The sequence below is a fragment of the Fundulus heteroclitus genome, chromosome 13 (genome assembly GCF_011125445.2).
Source record: "Fundulus heteroclitus isolate FHET01 chromosome 13, MU-UCD_Fhet_4.1, whole genome shotgun sequence".
Classification (NCBI taxonomy): domain Eukaryota; kingdom Metazoa; phylum Chordata; class Actinopteri; order Cyprinodontiformes; family Fundulidae; genus Fundulus; species Fundulus heteroclitus.
This window is the reverse complement of record NC_046373.1, coordinates 13,116,589-13,136,029: the sequence shown is the minus strand read 5'-3', so window position 1 is coordinate 13,136,029 and position 19,441 is coordinate 13,116,589. Positions and strand designations below refer to the sequence as shown.

The 19,441-nt window shown below is 37.9% G+C and overlaps 1 protein-coding gene across 1 annotated transcript in view; it reads right to left on the bottom strand.

Moving 5' to 3' along the window:
* Positions 1–19,441, bottom strand: part of LOC105930392 — a 76,457-nt gene that overhangs the window by 5,063 nt on the left and 51,953 nt on the right. The window contains exons 21-44 of the mRNA XM_012868589.3: positions 19,041–19,160; positions 18,880–18,937; positions 18,743–18,787; positions 18,590–18,646; positions 17,705–17,850; positions 16,650–16,754; positions 16,519–16,567; positions 16,337–16,417; positions 13,636–14,217; positions 13,347–13,483; positions 11,616–11,673; positions 11,344–11,507; positions 7,948–8,650; positions 7,738–7,865; positions 7,527–7,637; positions 4,597–4,654; positions 4,203–4,325; positions 3,915–3,998; positions 3,663–3,824; positions 2,851–2,925; positions 1,191–1,370; positions 1,018–1,098; positions 188–460; positions 19–93 (exon numbers count right to left, since the gene is read on the bottom strand). Coding sequence (XP_012724043.2) covers positions 19–93; positions 188–460; positions 1,018–1,098; positions 1,191–1,370; positions 2,851–2,925; positions 3,663–3,824; positions 3,915–3,998; positions 4,203–4,325; positions 4,597–4,654; positions 7,527–7,637; positions 7,738–7,865; positions 7,948–8,650; positions 11,344–11,507; positions 11,616–11,673; positions 13,347–13,483; positions 13,636–14,217; positions 16,337–16,417; positions 16,519–16,567; positions 16,650–16,754; positions 17,705–17,850; positions 18,590–18,646; positions 18,743–18,787; positions 18,880–18,937; positions 19,041–19,160 — 3,655 coding nt within the window. The remainder of the gene's footprint in view (positions 1–18; positions 94–187; positions 461–1,017; positions 1,099–1,190; positions 1,371–2,850; positions 2,926–3,662; positions 3,825–3,914; positions 3,999–4,202; positions 4,326–4,596; positions 4,655–7,526; positions 7,638–7,737; positions 7,866–7,947; positions 8,651–11,343; positions 11,508–11,615; positions 11,674–13,346; positions 13,484–13,635; positions 14,218–16,336; positions 16,418–16,518; positions 16,568–16,649; positions 16,755–17,704; positions 17,851–18,589; positions 18,647–18,742; positions 18,788–18,879; positions 18,938–19,040; positions 19,161–19,441) is intronic.

Sequence of the window (19,441 nt, the reverse complement as noted above, 5' to 3'; positions counted from 1 at the left end):
TGTTAGGGGAACACTCACCTGTAACCTGCTTACGATCCTGACAACTTGCTTTTAAGTAAATGGACAATCGACTGGAGCCTTGAGCTTTTTTGCCTGTAAAAAAACATACCAAAAAAAACACAGATATTACTATAAATCAGGACATGAATGTCAAAAATACTGGGACACTTTGATGTGCAACACTAACCAAACAAAGGAATGGAGTTTGCCTGAGAAGCACTGTGCTCTTCAGATTGTTTGAAACGTTTTGGAGCTGGTTCGGCCTTGTGGCTCAATCCTGATTGGTTTTGCCGTCCTGCCACGGCTTCCAGCTCAACACTGCAGACTTTTACAGGTGAAACTTTCTTTGCAGAACCAACAGGTTTCTGTGGCTCCTGGGAATCAGCATCTCTCTCCTCACGTTGTCTTTCTGCAGTTAGAAGACGATCTGCACTCTTGTCAGATATTTCCACCTGTACTCCTGAATTTTTATTTTGGACAGTAAGGAAAGCATTATGAAAAATATTTTTTTTTTAACAAAATCACAGGGACCACAACTCAGTCAAAATACAAACAGACACACGATAACGTTTAAGTTGTCTGGGATTTTATTCTGACAAAAACAAAACCTAAAAGTCAAAAAATGTCTTACGAGTATATAAGAAAAACATTATTAATCAGATACTGGGATATAAACCCAGACCTTAATACTCTTCACTGGTTTCAACAAAGTGAGATGTTTTGGGCTCCAGAGAAATAAAATCGGCCAAATCCTAGCAGCAAGATTTTCAATTTGATTAAAACAGGTCTCAATTGTAAATGAGATCTTGGTTCTCAATTAAAGTTGAATAAATAAATAAATAAATAAATAAATAATGTCTTATATCTAAGTATTTCTAAAATGTTCACTGTGTAATTCTGCTACCCACAATTAATTTATTTTAAGGCTTTTCACACTTCTTTGCCATCCATCTTTTCAGCCCTGAACAAAAACCCTGGTAGACGAATAACAAGTAGGATAAAAAGACCTTTACTTACCAAAGCCCTTAGTCAAAAATGTGACTTCATGACGAGGCTGGTTGTCATCCAATGCATTAAACTGATCCACCTGGATAGTTTCTAAATTAAAACAGAAACAAAAATAAATTTTGGTTCAACTGGAATTAGAAACTTTATCAACAATTTAAAGAAAAATGTTGATGGAAATGTACCTGCTACGTTTTCAGCCTTCGTGCCTGGAATGGGATCTGGGCTTGCTGTACTGTAGTTCATCGATTGTCGCCGCTCATGAATCAGATTGTCTTCTTCTATGTCTTTGTCATTTGAGCTCAGGTGTCTCTGTAACTCAGATGCACAATGCTCCTCTGCTCCTTTCAGGATGGTCTCTGAATCTGAGGTAAGAGTAATTAAATTAAATATTAAACACTGTACAATATGTAAACTTCCAAGCTTGGCAAAGTCAACACTAGAAAATCTAGATAAACCTCTTTTCCTGAAAACCTGCCACTTACCTGTCAAAAAGAAAACAACAAATAAAACTTGCTTTTACTTAAAATTTGCCCATCTCATACACAACAAATGACATACTTTAAGGGGTTTTAGGTTTAGGTATGAAATATAAACCAATCACAATGGACTACTGCATTTAAAACTGATAAGTTTACTAAAGACCGACCTTTCTGATACAAAAAGAGATATTTAGACCACACCGCTCTAAAAACGGAAATGGCAATAAATACCATTTTAACTGGAATATATCAACTGAATGTGTTGATGCTCTTCCTCTAAGCAGAAATTTAATTCTTCCATGTAGGTGAAGTGAACAGGTTTCTAAAACAGAAACTGTGCCATATATTGATAGCAAATCAAATTACTCTCTTGACAAACAACAACAACAACAACAACCTTTTAACAGGACGTTGTCAAGTACTTTGTTTCAAAACATTGAAGAGGTGGGGTGTGCACTCCTACTTTCCTCTTAAATTTTGCCAATTTAAAGTTTTTTTTTTTCAAAGTTTTAATAAAACTGTTACAAGTCAGCAACCGTGCTGAATTTACACACAAACATGCTCCTCCCAAGAGCCTGACACACAACACTACAAGCCCTGATTGTCCCAAGGATGATTTACACGACAACTCTGCCCCATTTGACACAAGTTTCCTTTTCGCTAACAAATCTGACCAATGAGATTTTATTGATTGATCGCTAAATTCAGCAAACACTGTCCTCCTACCTTAAGCAAGACTGGTGAAGTTTTTTTAATCTTAAAATATCAGCTTATCTACACCAAATGCAAACATTTAAATTAGTGTTGCACTGATACCAATACCAGTATCGGATGGGCCTCCGATCCAGCACTTAAATGGTGGTATCGGTGTCAGTGAGTACCAACAAATAGGCACCGATACCATTTTGATGTTTGTATGTCACTTGAACGCAGCCTTCTCTCTCCCGACAAGTATTATACATGTTTTATAAGTTCATGAAAGTTGCACTATTTTGGCATTTAAGGAACCAAAACTCAGGGTTTAAAAGAGATTATTCAATTATTAATGTAATTTTACTGTCTTACTGTTGCACTACTATTATACATGTTATAATTTCACGAATGTTGCACTATTTTGGCCTTTGAGAGCCAAAAGTTTATTCAACTATTGTCACCCATTCCAGGTAGGCAATAAAAAGTTCTACTACCCAAAAGGTCACTGTTACACACACACACCTAAGAATAAAAATGTTCAGAGAAGGAGGAGATCACTATGCAGTTGGAAATTTTTTTTTTTAAATGAAAACTAAAAAGTGACCTAAAAGGTTATCCAAATACAATAAAAAGAAAACGTATAAATAATGTAAGAAAACTGAGTATTTACCAGAACTGGGAGATGCAGGAGTATCTTCAACATGCAGTGGAGTCTCTGCATCTGGAAACCATTCTGCTTGGACATCTACATTGAACAAAGAGTTAAGCACAACATTGCTTTATCTTTAATACTTGAAATAAGTCTTGACAGATCTTATTCTTAAGTTACGACTGTTCGGTATATATTTCAGGTCATGGGTTTCTACAAATAAATTACCAAATTCCATACTATTCGAAGCTGAAAGAAAAATTCCACAAGTTTTTATAATCATCTGCACATTTTTGCACAAAACATTTTCCTATTTGTGCTTTTTTAAATTAGCATTTTCCACTAACAATGGAACAAGATGGCTTCCGACTGGCCATTGTGAAAACTATACAACTGTTTATTTGTTTTTTTTGGTATCTGGACCACCTTAGATCTATTTAAACATCTAGAGTACTAAGATTTGTTAAATCTGGACAGACTTTTCTTGAAAATCGTTGTTTTGAATGTAAAACAATTTGGCAAGGTTTATTTCTATTTTCATGAATGCAAAACTAATTTTCATTATTTTTAATCCTTGGCGGTGCTGTGTGGCTCACCAGTCCCCCAGATTACCTATGCTGCACGTATAGGCAAACTGAGGGAAAGCTGGACGGGCACCATCTTTGTGCAAAAACTGCGAAAGCAGATCTAAAGACAAACAATGACTTCGTATATGCTCCTTTTCCCGCTCGTTTTCATACATATCCAGATATAGAAACTATTTACACCAAATTCCACACTTTTCCATTTGTCCCAGATTGCATATCTCTGGTCGGATAAAGGATTTTACAAACCTGCCATGCCTTCATCTTGTGTCAATTGAGCTAAACTTTGTTGTGGATCAGTTTGCATGGATGTCTCGGGCTCATCATGAATCTCAACATCCACTTGCATGTCTTCCTCATCCGAGCCTCTAAATAACTGACCTGGGTCATCTTCAAGGAGATCTGCCATTTCTGCGATAAAGACATAAAAAAAAAAAAAGACTTAAAACTGTACAGATTTCTTCCAATAAACCGAAGCATCACACTCGTTTGATATCTCACCTGGCGTTTGGTGCAGGCTCGCCTGCTGTTCTGGTTGGTTACTATCTGCAGTGTCTGACATCTCATCATGACACGCTGGGATCCCTGAAAAGCAACATTTAAAGCATTTGGTTCACTGGTCATTTCTCATTGTTCAGTGAGCCAATCACACGTTACACATACAAAAACATCCAAAATGTGAATGGATCTCACGGATAGTGAAATTGTCCCATTAAACAGTGAGAGTGTATTGCTCTACACTCAAATGAGAGGACGACATCAGGAGCTAACAATGAAATTTACAATCACCTGAGCTTGAAACGTCACATGGACTGGAAATGTCATGGCAAGGATGCCCCGTGCTGTCGACTGTGGGGGATGATGAGGCCTGTAGGTCCCGTTCTTTCACCAGTGCTTTCACTCTTTCTATAGCTGAGCATCAAAAGCCACAAAAGCAAACGTAGCAATGCAAGAATGAAGAAAAATAAGTAAGATTTTATGAGATTAACATGTTTTTCAGCAAAACATCTTCCCAGGTAGGGTGTTCTGTTCTACAAAAGAACTACCTTCAAAAAATATATGTTTAATTTACATCTTAAAATCTATTTATTTTAACACAACAAAGCACGACAAAGAATAAGAAATATAATGCGGCTTTAGTTAACGCAGAATTAAATCTTATACTGTGGAAAAATCTCTTTACCCAAGTTGTCTGGAAGGTTTCCCAGTTTTTGGTACTCATCCTTCTTCACCTCCAATTTCTAGGAAAGACAAGTATCCATACAAACACCATAAGTTGTCCATAAAACCTTTAAATCATACGTGTTTTGTGTGCACACAATACACACAAGAATAACTTAAAATCACCCTATGCAAAAAAAGCATAGGGTGAAAATAGCTATTTGGTGTAAAAAAAAAAAAAGACAAAAGAACATAAAATTACATTTGATAAAGAAACAGTGTCAATATTAACAACATTAAAATGGAAACAACAATTTGATTTCAAGTGATGGGGAGAGGGGATGCTTACAAGATAGAAGAAAAGCAAAATAAATTAACCAATGCACATTTGCACCTCTAAATCTGGGCACTACATTTGTTTCTTGGGTCTTCACGCTGCAAATTTACACTTTTGGTAGTAATTGTTCGTCACAGACTCTTTGTTCATGGCATGCATTTTTTCTCCCAGATCTTCCAAGTCTCTTCATGAATATTTCAACAGCAAATGACTTAAAATAATCTGCTATCTACTACATCATCTACTGCTACTACTAATTGCTCTGATAAGGAGTCTTGATGGTATGGAGTCATGAGGAAGAACGATATGAGAACCGGCAGCTTGTGACAGTGGCTCTTTATCTTATTGCCAAACTTCCCCATTGTGGGTCAATAAAAGGTAGTTATTCCTTATCTTATAATCTCATTTTAGTCATTAGGCATTATAGGAGATTTAATAAAATCTTCACTGAAACCATCTCAACTTGCTTCTTTTGATGCAGAGAAGCAGCAGTTCTACTTTAAGCTCTCCCCTGGATAACAAAGCTCCTCACCCCATCTCTAAGGCTGAGCTCAGTCACCCAATGGAAGAAGCTTATTTTGCCCTCTTCTTACCATGATCTCCTTTTTTCAGTCATGATCCGTACCTCATGAGGGTCAGAACATAGATGGATCGGTAAACCGAGATTCTTTACCACAACAGACCAGAGAGGCGCCCACATTAGTCCAGATGCAGGCAATCCATCTGTTTGTCTCTCTTTCCACCCTACAAGGACAGGACACCAAGCTACTTCAACCCCTCCAGTTGAGGCAGAGACAGACCCCAAGCCTAGATGAGGATTTCCGCCTTTTTCCAGGTCGAGGACCATGGCCTCAGATTCAGAGGAGCTGACTCTGATCTCATGTGCTTTGTACTGAGAAATGAACTGCTCCACTGCACACTGAAGATCATGTTCCGAAGAAGCCAACAGAACCATGTCATCTGGGAAAAGCAAAGATACGATTCTTAGGTTACCTAACCAGATAGCCTCCTCTCCACGTCTGCACCATGAAATCCTGTCCATGAACACCACAAACAGGACTGGTGACCAGGGACAGCCCTGGCAGAATCCAATGCGCACTGGGAACAGGCCAACTTCGTGCCGAGAATGCAGGCACAGCTGTTGCTTTGGGAATAGAAGGACTGAGCGGCACTTAAAAGCCGTCCAGTTAACCTATATTCCCAGTTTCCATTTTCTAAATTGCTAAAAGATTTTCCAGAAGTTTCTTAAGGCCTACCAAAAGTCTCTCCATATTCTTCCTGTGCTTGAGTTTTCGCTTCCACGACCACAGACACTGCAGTCCTTCTGGATGCCCGGTACCTGTCAGCTGCTTCAGGAATCCATGAGGACAACCAAGCTACTTCACTTTGAAGACTTCCATCACCACTGGGGTCTACAAAAAGCTTCATTGGTTGCCACCACAAAAGACACCAATAACCATCAGGCTACAGCATTTGGAAGCTGCATCAGCAACTGAGGTCCTGAACATGGTCCATTATGGTTCCATGTCTCCAACCTCCCTTGGGAGATGAGAGAAATTCTCCAGAATTGTGACGTGAAGATCCATCAAACAGGTTCCCCCAACAGATGATAGCTCACCCTCACTACTTGTTTGGGTTTACTAGGTCTGTCTGACAGCCTCCCCTGCCACCAGGTCCAACTCACTACCAGGTGGTAATAGGTTGACAGCTTTGCTCTTCTCTTAACCCAAGACGTAACAACGCATGTCTGATAAAATTGCAAATTGATCCTCAACCTTTGATCCAGGGTGGCCTGGTACCAAAAACACTTATGGACCAACTTGTGCTCTAACCTAGTGCTTATTGTGGAGATTACGTGCCTTGCACAGAAGGTACAAATCAGGGAGGCCATTTCTCCTGATCTCTAGGTAATGCTGTCATTGCTCACATTGGCGTTGAAGTCCTCCCGATGAATCCCAAGAAGGCAACCTTTCTGGACACCATCTAGAGGCTCCAGGAAAACTGGGTAATCTGAACTGTCAGAAACTTCTCTCTTGCAACTCAAAGTCGCAAACAAGCAACCCTCTCACCGGGGAAAAACTCCACAATCAAGGCACTCAGCCAGGGGCTTGTGGAGTCCAGTCCCTCTCCAAAAGCTAGGTTCCAGTACCCAAGAGTAAAGGCGAGTTCAACTATTCCTAAAGCCAGTTTATGCTGCCATAGATTAGCATTCCAACATCCCAGATGGTTCTCGCTGCAGAGATAAACAATGCTGGTAGAGAAGGTACCATGTAGCTTTTTCAGGCTGAACCCCAGGAACCAAGCTTCTCACACAAGGTGCTCACCGCCGAACCAATGCCACAGGCCTGTCTCCAGGAGGGTGCTCTGGTCTCCCTAATCCAGGTGATGTTCACCTATTATTTGACCAGCCATATCATTGGAAACTTTGAATCACTAATAGTCCGACCCCTCCTCCAAAGCCATGGGAGACCTTACCAGGAGCTAATGCTCTGGACAACACAGCCCCTGGAGTCAAATGCTCACTTTATTAAGGTGGCAATTGAATGCCACCGTAAGCATTATTTTCTAAAAGGTATCATAAAGCTGATTTTAACTCAAAGTGACAATCAGCATACCTGAGGACTCCGAGTGTGAGGCAAGTTTCTCTCCACTTCTGCCAACAGCATGATGGTGTGGTTTAACTGTTTATTTAGCTCGTTTGCAGACCATTCAGGATATTTCATTTTCTAGTGGGAAAAAAAACAACAACAAATCATTAATTTTTTGTATTGATGCCCTGTCTTAAAGCAGCAGCTATACACAGATCCTGAGTTAACGTTCACTTACCACATAGCTGTACTGGTGTTCATAGCTGGTAAGATGATACTGACTGGACAAATTCAGCTTGACTGAACACAGCAGACAGTAGACCTGCTGCTTTCTTTCACAGGACACCAAAATCAGCTGACTGAATCCTGTCCAGGAACAAGATGCAGAAGTCTGAAATGAGTCCAATACACGCAGAGGTAATCTCTCATTTAGTTAAATCATACTTACCAATTTTAGGAAGGTTTCCACTCTGTATTTTTTTATTTGGAGAAACATGAGCTGGGTCTTTCCTTGGCTTCTTGATTTGTTCTGTGATCTGGTGAGGAACAGCAGGCAGTTTCCTCTTATGAGCAGCTGTAAGAGCGTCTGGATTTCCTCCTGTCAATGTCTTCGCAGATGCTTCAGTATTTATGCTTTTGACTTCTGGTTCAGTTGTTTTTGTAGTTGTTTTCTTGGTCTTAGGTCCTGTTAAAGCTTTAGATTCAGTTTTAGCACATTTGGGAGGATGTTCAGGTTCATGCATCCCTTCGGATCCTGTGTCAGATGACGATGCAGCGTTACATATTACTTTAGATGCCGTTACACTTTTACTTTTTGGTGAAATGGACCTTCTTGGAAACTGTGGTGTGGATATTTTTGAAGTGTTTTCTGTCAGTCTGGCTCCTGGTTCGTCTGTTTCAATAGCAGTTTCATTTTTTAATGGTTTTGTTTTATTTGGATAAACATCTGCTTTGCATTTATTTTTTGTGCTTTGAAGTCTTGACCCAGCATCGTTTTTCCCTTTTATGAGCTCTTTGCCACTTCGGTGAACAGGTGAACATGTTAGGGGGTTCTCGGAGTTGGAGGACTTCCCTTGATCCGTGTTGCATGTGGCTACTGTTGTTTCAGACGTGTCTGGAGCTGTGCCACACTCTTCTGAAATATACACCACCTTTAAAAAGACAAAGATAAAAATTAGCAGAATGCTCTGTTTTCCTTTGTAAAAGTACAAATTACTCAAGCCAATTATTCCATCGTTGGAAGCAGTGTACGCTTCTTTTTTCTTGAACTTTATTTATTGTAACTTTCCAAGATAAAAACAGATAGGAGCCTAAAAATCTTCATACTATGGGCAGATTTAGATATTTTAGGGTATTTTTTATGTGAAAATTAAACAGCCACCCCTCATATGATGAACTGAACTAATAAAGAAGGAGTATTTAGTATTCTTTATTAAGGCTCCTGAATTGAGCACCCGTGAAACACAGGGACTTCAGCTTGTCTGTGGCCCGGTTTCTCCTCATTGTTCTAGTCCATCTCAAGACTGGGCTTGAAGTCTTCTGCAAGGGACAACAAAACAATTCCTCTACCCTGCCTGTTATATAGAGCTTTTCTCGCTGTAGGTGTTTGTTGGTCAGCTTTAACATCTCGCCAGATTCTGTTAAACAGATGAATGAGCAAAGCCTTTAATTCCCCAGAGTCAAGATATGAAAACTTTTCACTGTACACCTCCTGTCAGCAATGTCGTACTTCTCCTTTTTTCAGTTTGTCAGTCCCAAAATAAGGAGCCAGCTGTTGATAGTTCCTGTTTTCTAATAGGTATTTCCATCTAACACCACTGCTACTTTGCTATTCTCACACCTTTGCCCGCGTCCTCACTAAGACTAAGAAAGTAGAGCACATCACCCCAGTTCTAAAGTCCTTCCACTGGCTCCCTGTATTTCAGAGAATAGACTTTAAAATACTTCTGTTAGTCTATAAATCCCTAAATGGCTTAGCACCTAAATACATCACAGACTTATTATCAGTGTATCAACCCTCCAGACACATTAAGGTCTTCTGGCTCCAGCCTGCTCTGCATACCTAGAACCAAAACCAAACATGGAGAAGCAGCATTTATTCCTATGCTCCACTTATCTGGAACAAACTTCCAGAAAACTGTAAAAGTGCGGAAATCCTGAGTTCCTTTAAATCAAGATTAAAAACACATTTGTTTAGGATTGCCTTTGACTGTTCTAGTTAAACAGTTCTACTGAAACATCACTAGTTCAACTTTTTTAGTCCAAAATGTTCTATTTTGTTTCTACATTTTATTCCTACTTGCTTCTATTGTGTTTTATTTTCCTGTATAATAAAATTTGCCTTGCCTGTCTCCAAAATCCACTCGATAGATTTTAAATGAGGTAGTAGTTAATTCTGCATGGTAATATGGAAAGATTTCACCCAATTTTGACAGCATGTAAAAGCTAGAAATTGCGTCTTTAGTATTAAATAAGAATTAAAACATAATAGAATTAACCTCAAGATAAGATTTATCTGAGCCTCTATTGCCAGATCAGAACCCTCAAAGCAAATACTGATAACATTGTAAAACACGTGAATGTATGTGAAAGACTGTTTCATAAAGACATTTCCACATGTTTGCAAATTATATTTAAACAGACACCGACACAGGACATGAGAAATTCTCAGCTTTTAGGGAAGTTATTTTCAGAAAGAAACTAGGTTCAGCCTCCTCAGAACCAATGATAAAAAAAAAAATCAGATTCAGAGACCATAAATCTTTTTTTAGTGTACATGACCTTCCTCCATACCCAAACAGCAATATTCACATACACATGCATGGACTCATCTGTCCAGATTGAAACAATTATCAGCTTGTCAAGTTAACAATTTGTTGAGGATCAAGCAATTAGTTGAGATAAGCTAAAAATATTTTTGAAACTGAAGTAAACAGAAATTCATCAAAATGCTGAAGTCTTTCTGCTGTTTGTCCTAAATCTGTTTCACAAACTGTTGGAGATATTTAGCTTATTATTGTGTTTGTGTTTATTAGTATTATCATTTATTTACTGGAACATATACCATGCTTTATCTTACCTTATATTATGTGTTTCAACTGTCTCTCTTATCATTGCAGAAGGCCTGCAGAGATATGACTCTTTTTTTCCAGAACTGAACTGAACTATGTGAACTGCTTTGTATTATCTCGAAGCTTGCAGCTTGCCCTTAGAGTAATAATGGGGTTTTGTAACCAGGGACCTCCCTAAACAGGATAAAAAGAAAGGAAACGGTGGAATGTGCTTCAGAGCAGTAGGAGATTTGTAACTGAGCACATCTCTGCTGTTCTCCTTGCAAATAAAAAGAAACTAACGTTTATTGTTTTTCTTCCCTGTGTTTTTTAATGAGTGTTTTAGGTGCGTAAACATGAAACAAACCCAGTGTAAAAATGTTTGGGAAAGTGTCTCTGCGAGAAATGCACAGTCCATTTACTATGTTATCACATGTCATCGTAAGGTGCAAAATGAAAAGGCTATGTGGGAACAATATACATTCAAACCCTTTAGACAATGAACAAAATGCCGCATTTGTAACCCAAGTCAATTTACAAACACAGTAAGAAGCTTAATTTGGAAAATTTTTGTAAAAAAAAAATTTTTTTGCAATATAGGTTTACTGTACTCCTCATTAGATCGTTTGGATCTGAGCTCTTTCAAAAGAAGATGGAAAAAGAAAAAAACAGAAGTAAAACAAACCTGGCTGCTGGACCGGTGAAAAAGCCACAACGCTGTTTTTGAAACTACAAAGATTTAATGTACATTTCTCATAATATTTCTAGTGTCAACAGGATAAAAACCGACTAACCTTTTCTTTGACTTGCTGTTGGTTGTGAAGTTCTGCTGAAACACTGTTGGATGTAACGCTGGCCTGATCAGAGGTTGGAGAGGTTGGAGTTGACCCACTGTTCAAACATTGATTGGATCTCTCCCTCTTCTTTATCACGTTGTTGAAGAACTCCTGAAGAGATGCTGAAAAGTCAGAAAAGTGAAGATTGGATTAAAGTGAAATGAAAACTTCCTAATAAAATAATAAAAATAAAAGAGACGTTAAGAAGTTAAAGATGGATGATATCCCACCTGACTGGAAGCTTTGCTTTGAGATTTGATCGTACATTTTTTCCCCCAGATGGACCAACTGAAGTCAAAACAACAACAATTAACAAGCATTATTCTCTTTGAGTAATAAACATTTTTTGTCTCAATACCTCACAATTTCTGATTCCCCATATTACCTTACTTAAGCTAAGGAGCCAACTATATAGTTTCTCTTTTATAGAGTTATACATTTCATAATATATCCTACGCTACTAAATGATTTAAGGATTAATTATAAAAGATTACACAGTTACATTGCAGCCTACATAACTGTGCCATATGGGATTATTGTGAAATAACCTGCTTCTGGTCGTCTGTCTTTATGTAAGTGCAAATGCATGTATACATGCACACTATGCATGTGTGCTGTTGTATTTTTTATTTTTTTTTTGGGGTGCTGTAATTCTGCTAGAGTGTTTATTTCCCGATTGAAAACTACTCAAGGGATCCAAGTTTCTATCTATCATCTCAAAATGCATTTCTCAGATGGAGGCACCGGGAATGTATTTTTTTCTTTGCAGTATTCTATACAACAGTAACCAGTATAAAAAGAACGATCAAAGATTTAAGAAATTACTAATTTAAAAGGAAATACTAACATTACATCCCTGAGAAAGTGTTTGATCAGTCTTCTCTAGCTGAATGTATCATCAGAATGGCAAAAAGAGGTTATGGTGTCATGAAGACAGCTATTAAATTATACAATTTGTAAATCAAAACCAAAATGACAATGTTTTTAAGCAGTAATGCAGCAATAATAATAATAATAATAATAATAATAATAATAATAATAATTTCTGTATTTAAATGAAAGTCATAAGACCATGTTAAAAATGTTATGTTTTTAAAAAGAGCACAGCACAAATTCCAGGATTTTTGCTGCCATCTGCCGCTGTGACTGCACAGGTCTTTTGTTTAGAGAGACGGAATGTTTTATGAAGTAAAAGTTATAAATACTGAAGTTAGCCTTTGTTCTCTCGCTAATGCATCGATTTCAGCAGAGACTCAACAAAGTAGCCAGGCGAAGAAGAGCGTGCAGCGCCCAGAGAATTCAGCCCAAATCCGTCTCTCATGAACTGCCTATACAGAAGAGGCAACTTTGCTAAAAAAGAGGATAACTAATTTTATATGCCAGGCAATTGAAAGGGCATGTATTGGAAAGAGGATAAATAATATTTAACATCAAAACTTGCATTATGCAACTTTAAGCACGTACATTGATAAAAATCAAACCAAGTAATAACTCACAGGTCATACTGACCAGGTAGAAAACATAAAATTTCTATTTTTCAACAGCTATGCCCTGACAACCCCGTTTAAACCACAAAGTAAAAAAAGTCACACACCCACAATCTCCAATTGAAATAAAAAGCTGGCTATGAACTTGCAACTGCAGAGGAGTGAAAAATCTGTTTTGATACAATTATCCACCAGTTTGGTCGTCAATGACGTGGAAAACTAGACATCTCAGACTCCTGTCCTCGCGTGCTTGGTAAGCAAGTCCTGCAGCTTTTAGATGATGAGTCTCTGATTCAGGATACTTGACTCAAATATCACCTCATTTGCAGAGCTTTACCACATGCTAGTGGGGCAGTTTAGCAATTTGATTGAGTTGTGCAGGGCAAGTGACATCTAAAAGCAGGAGGACTTCGGTGCTTGAGGGTTTGAGTTTGACAACGCCGAGCTGAACCCTTTGCAGTAACGTCTCCTCACCAGTCGACCCATCTTTGGGTGGTCGGGTAACTCCACGTGACTGCGGATGTCCTTTTTGGGGATCTTCAGCAAGCAGTGCCCACAGAGGTAGATCGGCTCCCGATCGCCGCAGCACAATTCAATACATATTTTTAAAGCTGAAACACATACGGATCAAGAAATTAGAAGCAACTACCGGTGATGATGTTGCTAAAAGGAATAAGGATGTCAAGAAAATTGAGTCCATTATTGAGCTCTCAACTTAAAAACAGGCTTAGATAAAAATGAGCCAGGTTGATTCAACACAGACCTTTATCCGTAAGCTCCTTCTGGTTCTCTGCCCCATCGTCTGTTTCTGTGTTTTCCACTTTGATGCAGATATGGGCTATTTCTGTGAGTTGTTCGACACAGGAGTCATCTTTGGAGGTGAGCTGCTGTCTGTTTGTGCTCAGTTTGTGCTCATTTTGCTTTGCTTCATTTAAAGATTTTTCAGGTGTATTTGGCTTTTCTTTCTCGCTTTTTTGTTCACAGATCCTCCGCTCAATTGTTTCCTGTTTTATACTTGAGCTCACTTCTAACTCAGTTGGTGCGTCATTATTCTTTTTGGTGTTTTTGCAGCTCTCTTCAATCTTCTCTGCTTTTACAGGCACAGGTTCCTCTGTTTTCAACTCCACAAGCACGTCTGTTTCAGCTTCTTTTTTTATATCCTTTGGACATATTTTTTGAGATCCTTCTTTTGCTGCAGCGTCTTTAGTTTCTCCTGACAGTGTCGCCTTGTCACGACCCTGTTTTTCTGTATTCTGACCATTGTCTTTCAAGTCAGTGACAGGGCACCTTTCCTTTGCAACGCTCTGATGCGTTTTGTTGGTGTCTTTTGGAGGGATCCTGGAAGCTGACACGTGCAGAAAATAGAAAAGATACATTAAATTTACATTTTGACCAATACAATGTGATCTAGTCATCGTGTCATCAAAATTAAAGTAAGATTGAAGGTAAAATGTAGGAAAATGATAAAATACATGCAAATCAGGGGATTTCAACCGAGAAAATGAATACAAATGATGCAACATCAAGATGTTTCTCCCTCTCAATGCCCCCACCCCCATACTTTGCATGTGTACTCTTGCTTTCAGGGGCTTTTCTACCAAATATAAATCACTTTCTTTTAATTATTCACTTTTTATAAAACAAGGCAGATGGTTAAAAACCTACTGCTCTAGAAAAAAGAATTATTGGGGGTGTGTATAGATTCTCCAGAGCAGGGATGTCCAAAGCTTGGCCTGGGGGCATCTGTGGCTCTTTGAATTATTTTGTCTGGCCCTTTGATCGCGTTTTAAAAAATGTTACACTTTGGGCCAACTTGACCTGATTGGACACTTTATATTTGGTTTTTATTTAGATTTAAAATTAGCTGAGAATTCAAAATCTTACATTTAAAAAAGGCCAGTAATAATGCAATGTATTAATCTTTTATTAATTTTGTTTAATAAACAGACAACCGCGGACGCACACACTCACACCTAAGAGCAATCTATGGTGGAATTGCAAGTTCATAAAGTAACAAGTATAGCGAGCCGAGCCTCATGACTGCTAAGAAATGCGCCTTTTTTTTTTTTTTAAATGGAAAATCCCACTAGTTGGAAAGCTTTTAAACACACAAATCAACACATTTCATTATCTCAGCAAAAACAAATTAAAAAAAATTAACAAAAATTGTCCAACATCACCGTGTTAATTTATAGCTGTTGTTTTAAACAACAAGCTGTGTTTGTTAACATCTTGCTTTACCAACCAGCTTATCCATCATCAGCATAAACAGCAGTGCAAGAAGTGTTCAGACACAGTGTTAGCAGCAGGTGGAGACACCCAAAATGTTTGACCCAATTAATACAGCTCATAATATTTCCCCCAAAATTGGACCATGCCTACACAGAGCAGTCACCAAGCTCTTGCATCTCAGGGTCACTGCTACAACTCTTTTCTGCATAAAGAAGCTAAAGTGTGAAGCTTTCACAGTTAAGGCTGTCACAATCAAATCAAATAATCGCACGATAAATTTTAATCACATGATCAATTAAAATAAGCTTGATAATTTGTGAATGCATGCGTGCTTGTTTCCCCCCCTATGTTTCCCTCTCATCTCAGAGACTGGATAACAAAAGGTTTCAGGTGGAGATAAGGAGATCAGGTAGACACAAGCTTAAAGTTTAACAGGAGAGCCTCGTGTGTAAGAGACACAGAAATGCTAGTTTGAAAAAGAAAATGGAATTGGTGTCAAAGCCGAGCATGATTGCTGCAGTGTGGGAGTTTTTTGGATATAAGCCAAAAAGACGCCGGCCAACCGCCTATTCTATCTGAGCCGTTATGTCAAGTGAGGGTGTATTGCGGTTATTATGCCATCATCATATTAGTTGAAAATGGCCTCCAAATGGTAGTATTATTTATGACAATATTCTCAGTTTGTTCACTCCACTCCATGGTTGGGGGTGAACCAGAGAGGTTGCACTGGTTTTGACAGATCATTGCTTATAGTGTCCCAGTATTTTCAATGTATTATTTTGGCCCTGTTGTGGAAACTTTTATAGATGTATGTAACTCTGATCATATCTTCTCTGGATGCATCTGCATAACTTTCCCGTGGCAAAGAAGCTCACATGCTTACAGAGTTACTATTGTGTTTCCACATCCAAGGACACAGAGGGGAGTTGTGTTAGATAAGAACTGGATCTTACCAGTGGCTGCACTCCTCAAAAGATTACTCCCACTTTCTATGTTAACCCAGAATGTATAAAGGTTTATAGTGTGCCCTTTTCCTCTCGCTCCATTTCCTGACTCCATTTCCTTCAGGTCAAAGATGCATTTTTTTCTCTTGATTAAAAATGAGTGCTTACTTAATTGATAGTTATTAATATCCACCACAGCCCTTTAACTACATCTGGTTGACAATCTGTAGCGTAAACAGTCTTGCACAACTTGGTTTTGTGTAGTTCTCTAAAGGTTTTTTTGCTTACTCAGTTTCCACTTTGGTATTATTTTGGGAACAAGCATTTCACTTCCTTTCCTCCTCTTTGCATCTGACAAGATTTGTTTTACTGGAGATAAAAGAAAAAAAAAAAATCACAAGAAAATTAGTTCAGAGAACAGTCTAGTCACAGATACCAAGTGGAACATTTATTAAAAGACAAAGGCTCACCTTTATTGTAGGAGCATGGATCCCGGATTGGTTCTTCCAAGTAAATTTCCTTAGAGAGTAGGTGACATCAATATCAACTAACATAGTTAAAACATAATTGACAATGGGGAAAAAAAGTTATTACGACATACCTGCCTGTTTGACACAGAGTGAGACAAGCCTGCTTGTTTTGCCAGGTCCAGAAGTGTCTCTGTGTCGACAGCGGAGGAATCCAGTGAGCCTGGGTGAAAACGATCCTGCACAAAAACACAAACATTAAAACACGGGCTATACAACGTTTATTTTTGCATAATCAAGTAATATGTCACAACTTTATAGCCACACAAAGTGCAGAAACCAAATGAATTAAAAATTAAAACACAGCTCTGTCCCTCCGGAGACTAGAAGAGGCATTTACCTTCAGTCTTTTGTTGACGTCTGCTTACTTCTGACATTATTGTAACCATTTTAATAATTACCATAAAATGTATTTTCAAAATTTTAAGTAGACTAAAAGAGATAATAAAAACACACGAAACTATTAAACTGTAGACAATGTGCAAAAGACCAGGAAGTCTTGAGATTACAAAAATGTCTATAGCTGACTTGAACAACAGTCTTAAAAACTCCTGTGAAATCGCAAAAGCCAATTAACAGGCTCATTAAGTTATAGAACATGGTATGAAATGTAAAAAAAGAAAATAAATATGCAATTTAATATCTTTTTGTAAATTGTAAATGAGTAGCTAAATTACTTTTGGGGTAAATAAATACCCAGGTAAAATACTAAACAAGAAAGAAAGCAACAAGTAAGTATATGTAGGTAAATAAGTGTGGAGGTAAGCAGAAATAAAAAAAGTACATATATAAAAAGGAATAAAAAGGTAAATGAGGGATCAAAAGAGTAGTTCAACAATTTATAAGCAGATAAATAAATGCATAAATAAGCTAGCAAGTAACCAGGTGAAGAACAGAAAAATATGTACGCATTAAAAGGAAATAAATAATAAAACAAATAGGTTTTCATAATCTGGTAATTGTTAAAGTAATAATATCAAATTCATTCAATGGAGGGGACTCTAACGTTTCACTACATTTAACGATCCCGTCAAGTCTTACATTTGTCTTGCTCCCTTTTTTTTAATTTTCCAGTTTCACAAAATTACTTCTTGTAAACAAATTATGCAATAAAATAATAATCACTGACCAGAAACGTTGTGACGTGTTCCTGACTGAAGACGTGGGCTTCAGTTTCCTCGTCAAGCAGGCGCCTTTTACAGAGTAAGCACACACATCCCACCATCAGCCTGTTGGGTCTGACAACCACCTCGTGTGCCACGAGGAACTGTTGGCCTGCAAAAACACGACAACATAAATGCAGCGATAATCAATCGAGTTTAACAGTGACATTTTTGTGCATCTAGCTCCAAAATCCCCCAATAGATTTTAAATGATGTACGTTCCAGCTTTACATTTTGAGGTTTTATTTGAGATCTCTATAGTAAAAGACAACTTGGCCTCAAAAGTCCGCATCACAGTTATTTCCTTAAATTGTTAAATAAAATTAACCTTTTATTGCACTAACAAAGACTACACAAATTTTTATTTTTAATCCTACTTTTAATGAAAGTACTTTTATTTAATAGTATTGCAACAAATTAATGGAGTAATTTATGCTGCAACCTAAAGTGCACAAACATTTAAGTAATACATTTGCTTTTATTGTTATACATATAAATGTGCTACATTGTTTGCTATCCATTCTTAATATGTTTTGTTTGTGTTTTTAATAAATGTTTCTTTTTGGAACATGGAAGCCAGAACACCCATTAGGAACTTTAGCAAAATGTTCATTGTGGTATTCTGCTGCTGTAATAAATAAGAGGTTTGTTTTTAAAGACAGGGGACAATAACTGTGGAGGGTGTTGTGTTTATTATAAATACAACAGTAAATAATTCACCATTGTGACTTGCAGACAATTGATAAACTGTAAAAAATAAATAAATAAATAAAAAAATCATGTACTGTGTTGTCTTGGGGTTTCCCCCCAGACCAACACGTTTCCCGAGTGTTGTCGATTAGGCTACTCACCGAGCAGAGGAAACCTTTCGTTCTGATGACGTTTGCTGTACTTTTTACATTTCGGAACTGAAAGGGTGTTTAAAAAAAAATTAAAAAATGATCAGAACAATAAATGAGAAGAGGTCAATCACTCAGAGTACTTGATTATTGTAATCTACAAACCTTTACGAATCAGGGTAGTGTGATGCAGCTGAAGGCTGTACAACACTGAAGTCAAAACAAGAACAGGGAATTGTAAAAATCAGATAAGTATGTATGTGCTACAATTAAGAACGTTTTAAAATGCGATTCCTTTTTACCTTGTGTGTAATCCGAAGGGTTGAGGCTCAAAAACATTGAGTTTGGAATATCAAAAATCTACAATTACAAAGAAAATCGAACATCAAGGAAAAAACATCCACATTATAGAATGAATTTCAAGTTGCAGATATAAGGATACTCCAAGAAATTTACGGTTTACCTTCAGAGTGATCTGATTGCCTCTTTGTTCTTCCTCTGACGTCCATGCTGTTGCTCTCAGTGCCATGTCGTCCAGATCACCATCCCAACCAAAGGGCAGCTGCCAGGGATCCTGGTACATCTGAGAATTAAACCGCAACTCTGTCATAAAGCATGAATGTTTTGCTGAACCAATCAGCTGCTGCATCCAACAATATGCAGTTCCAATAAAGAAGAAAGATGGGAAATCCATGGACTCATGCGTATGCTACAGACTCATGCCATATGGAAAGGAGCCCTGTGATCGGGACGGAGTCTTTTTGTTTTGCTACGTGTCCATGGAATCATTCAAACCAAGCACAAGAACTGAAGATGACTAACCCTATTAACCTTGTTTGAGTTACTCAATATAAGAATAAATAA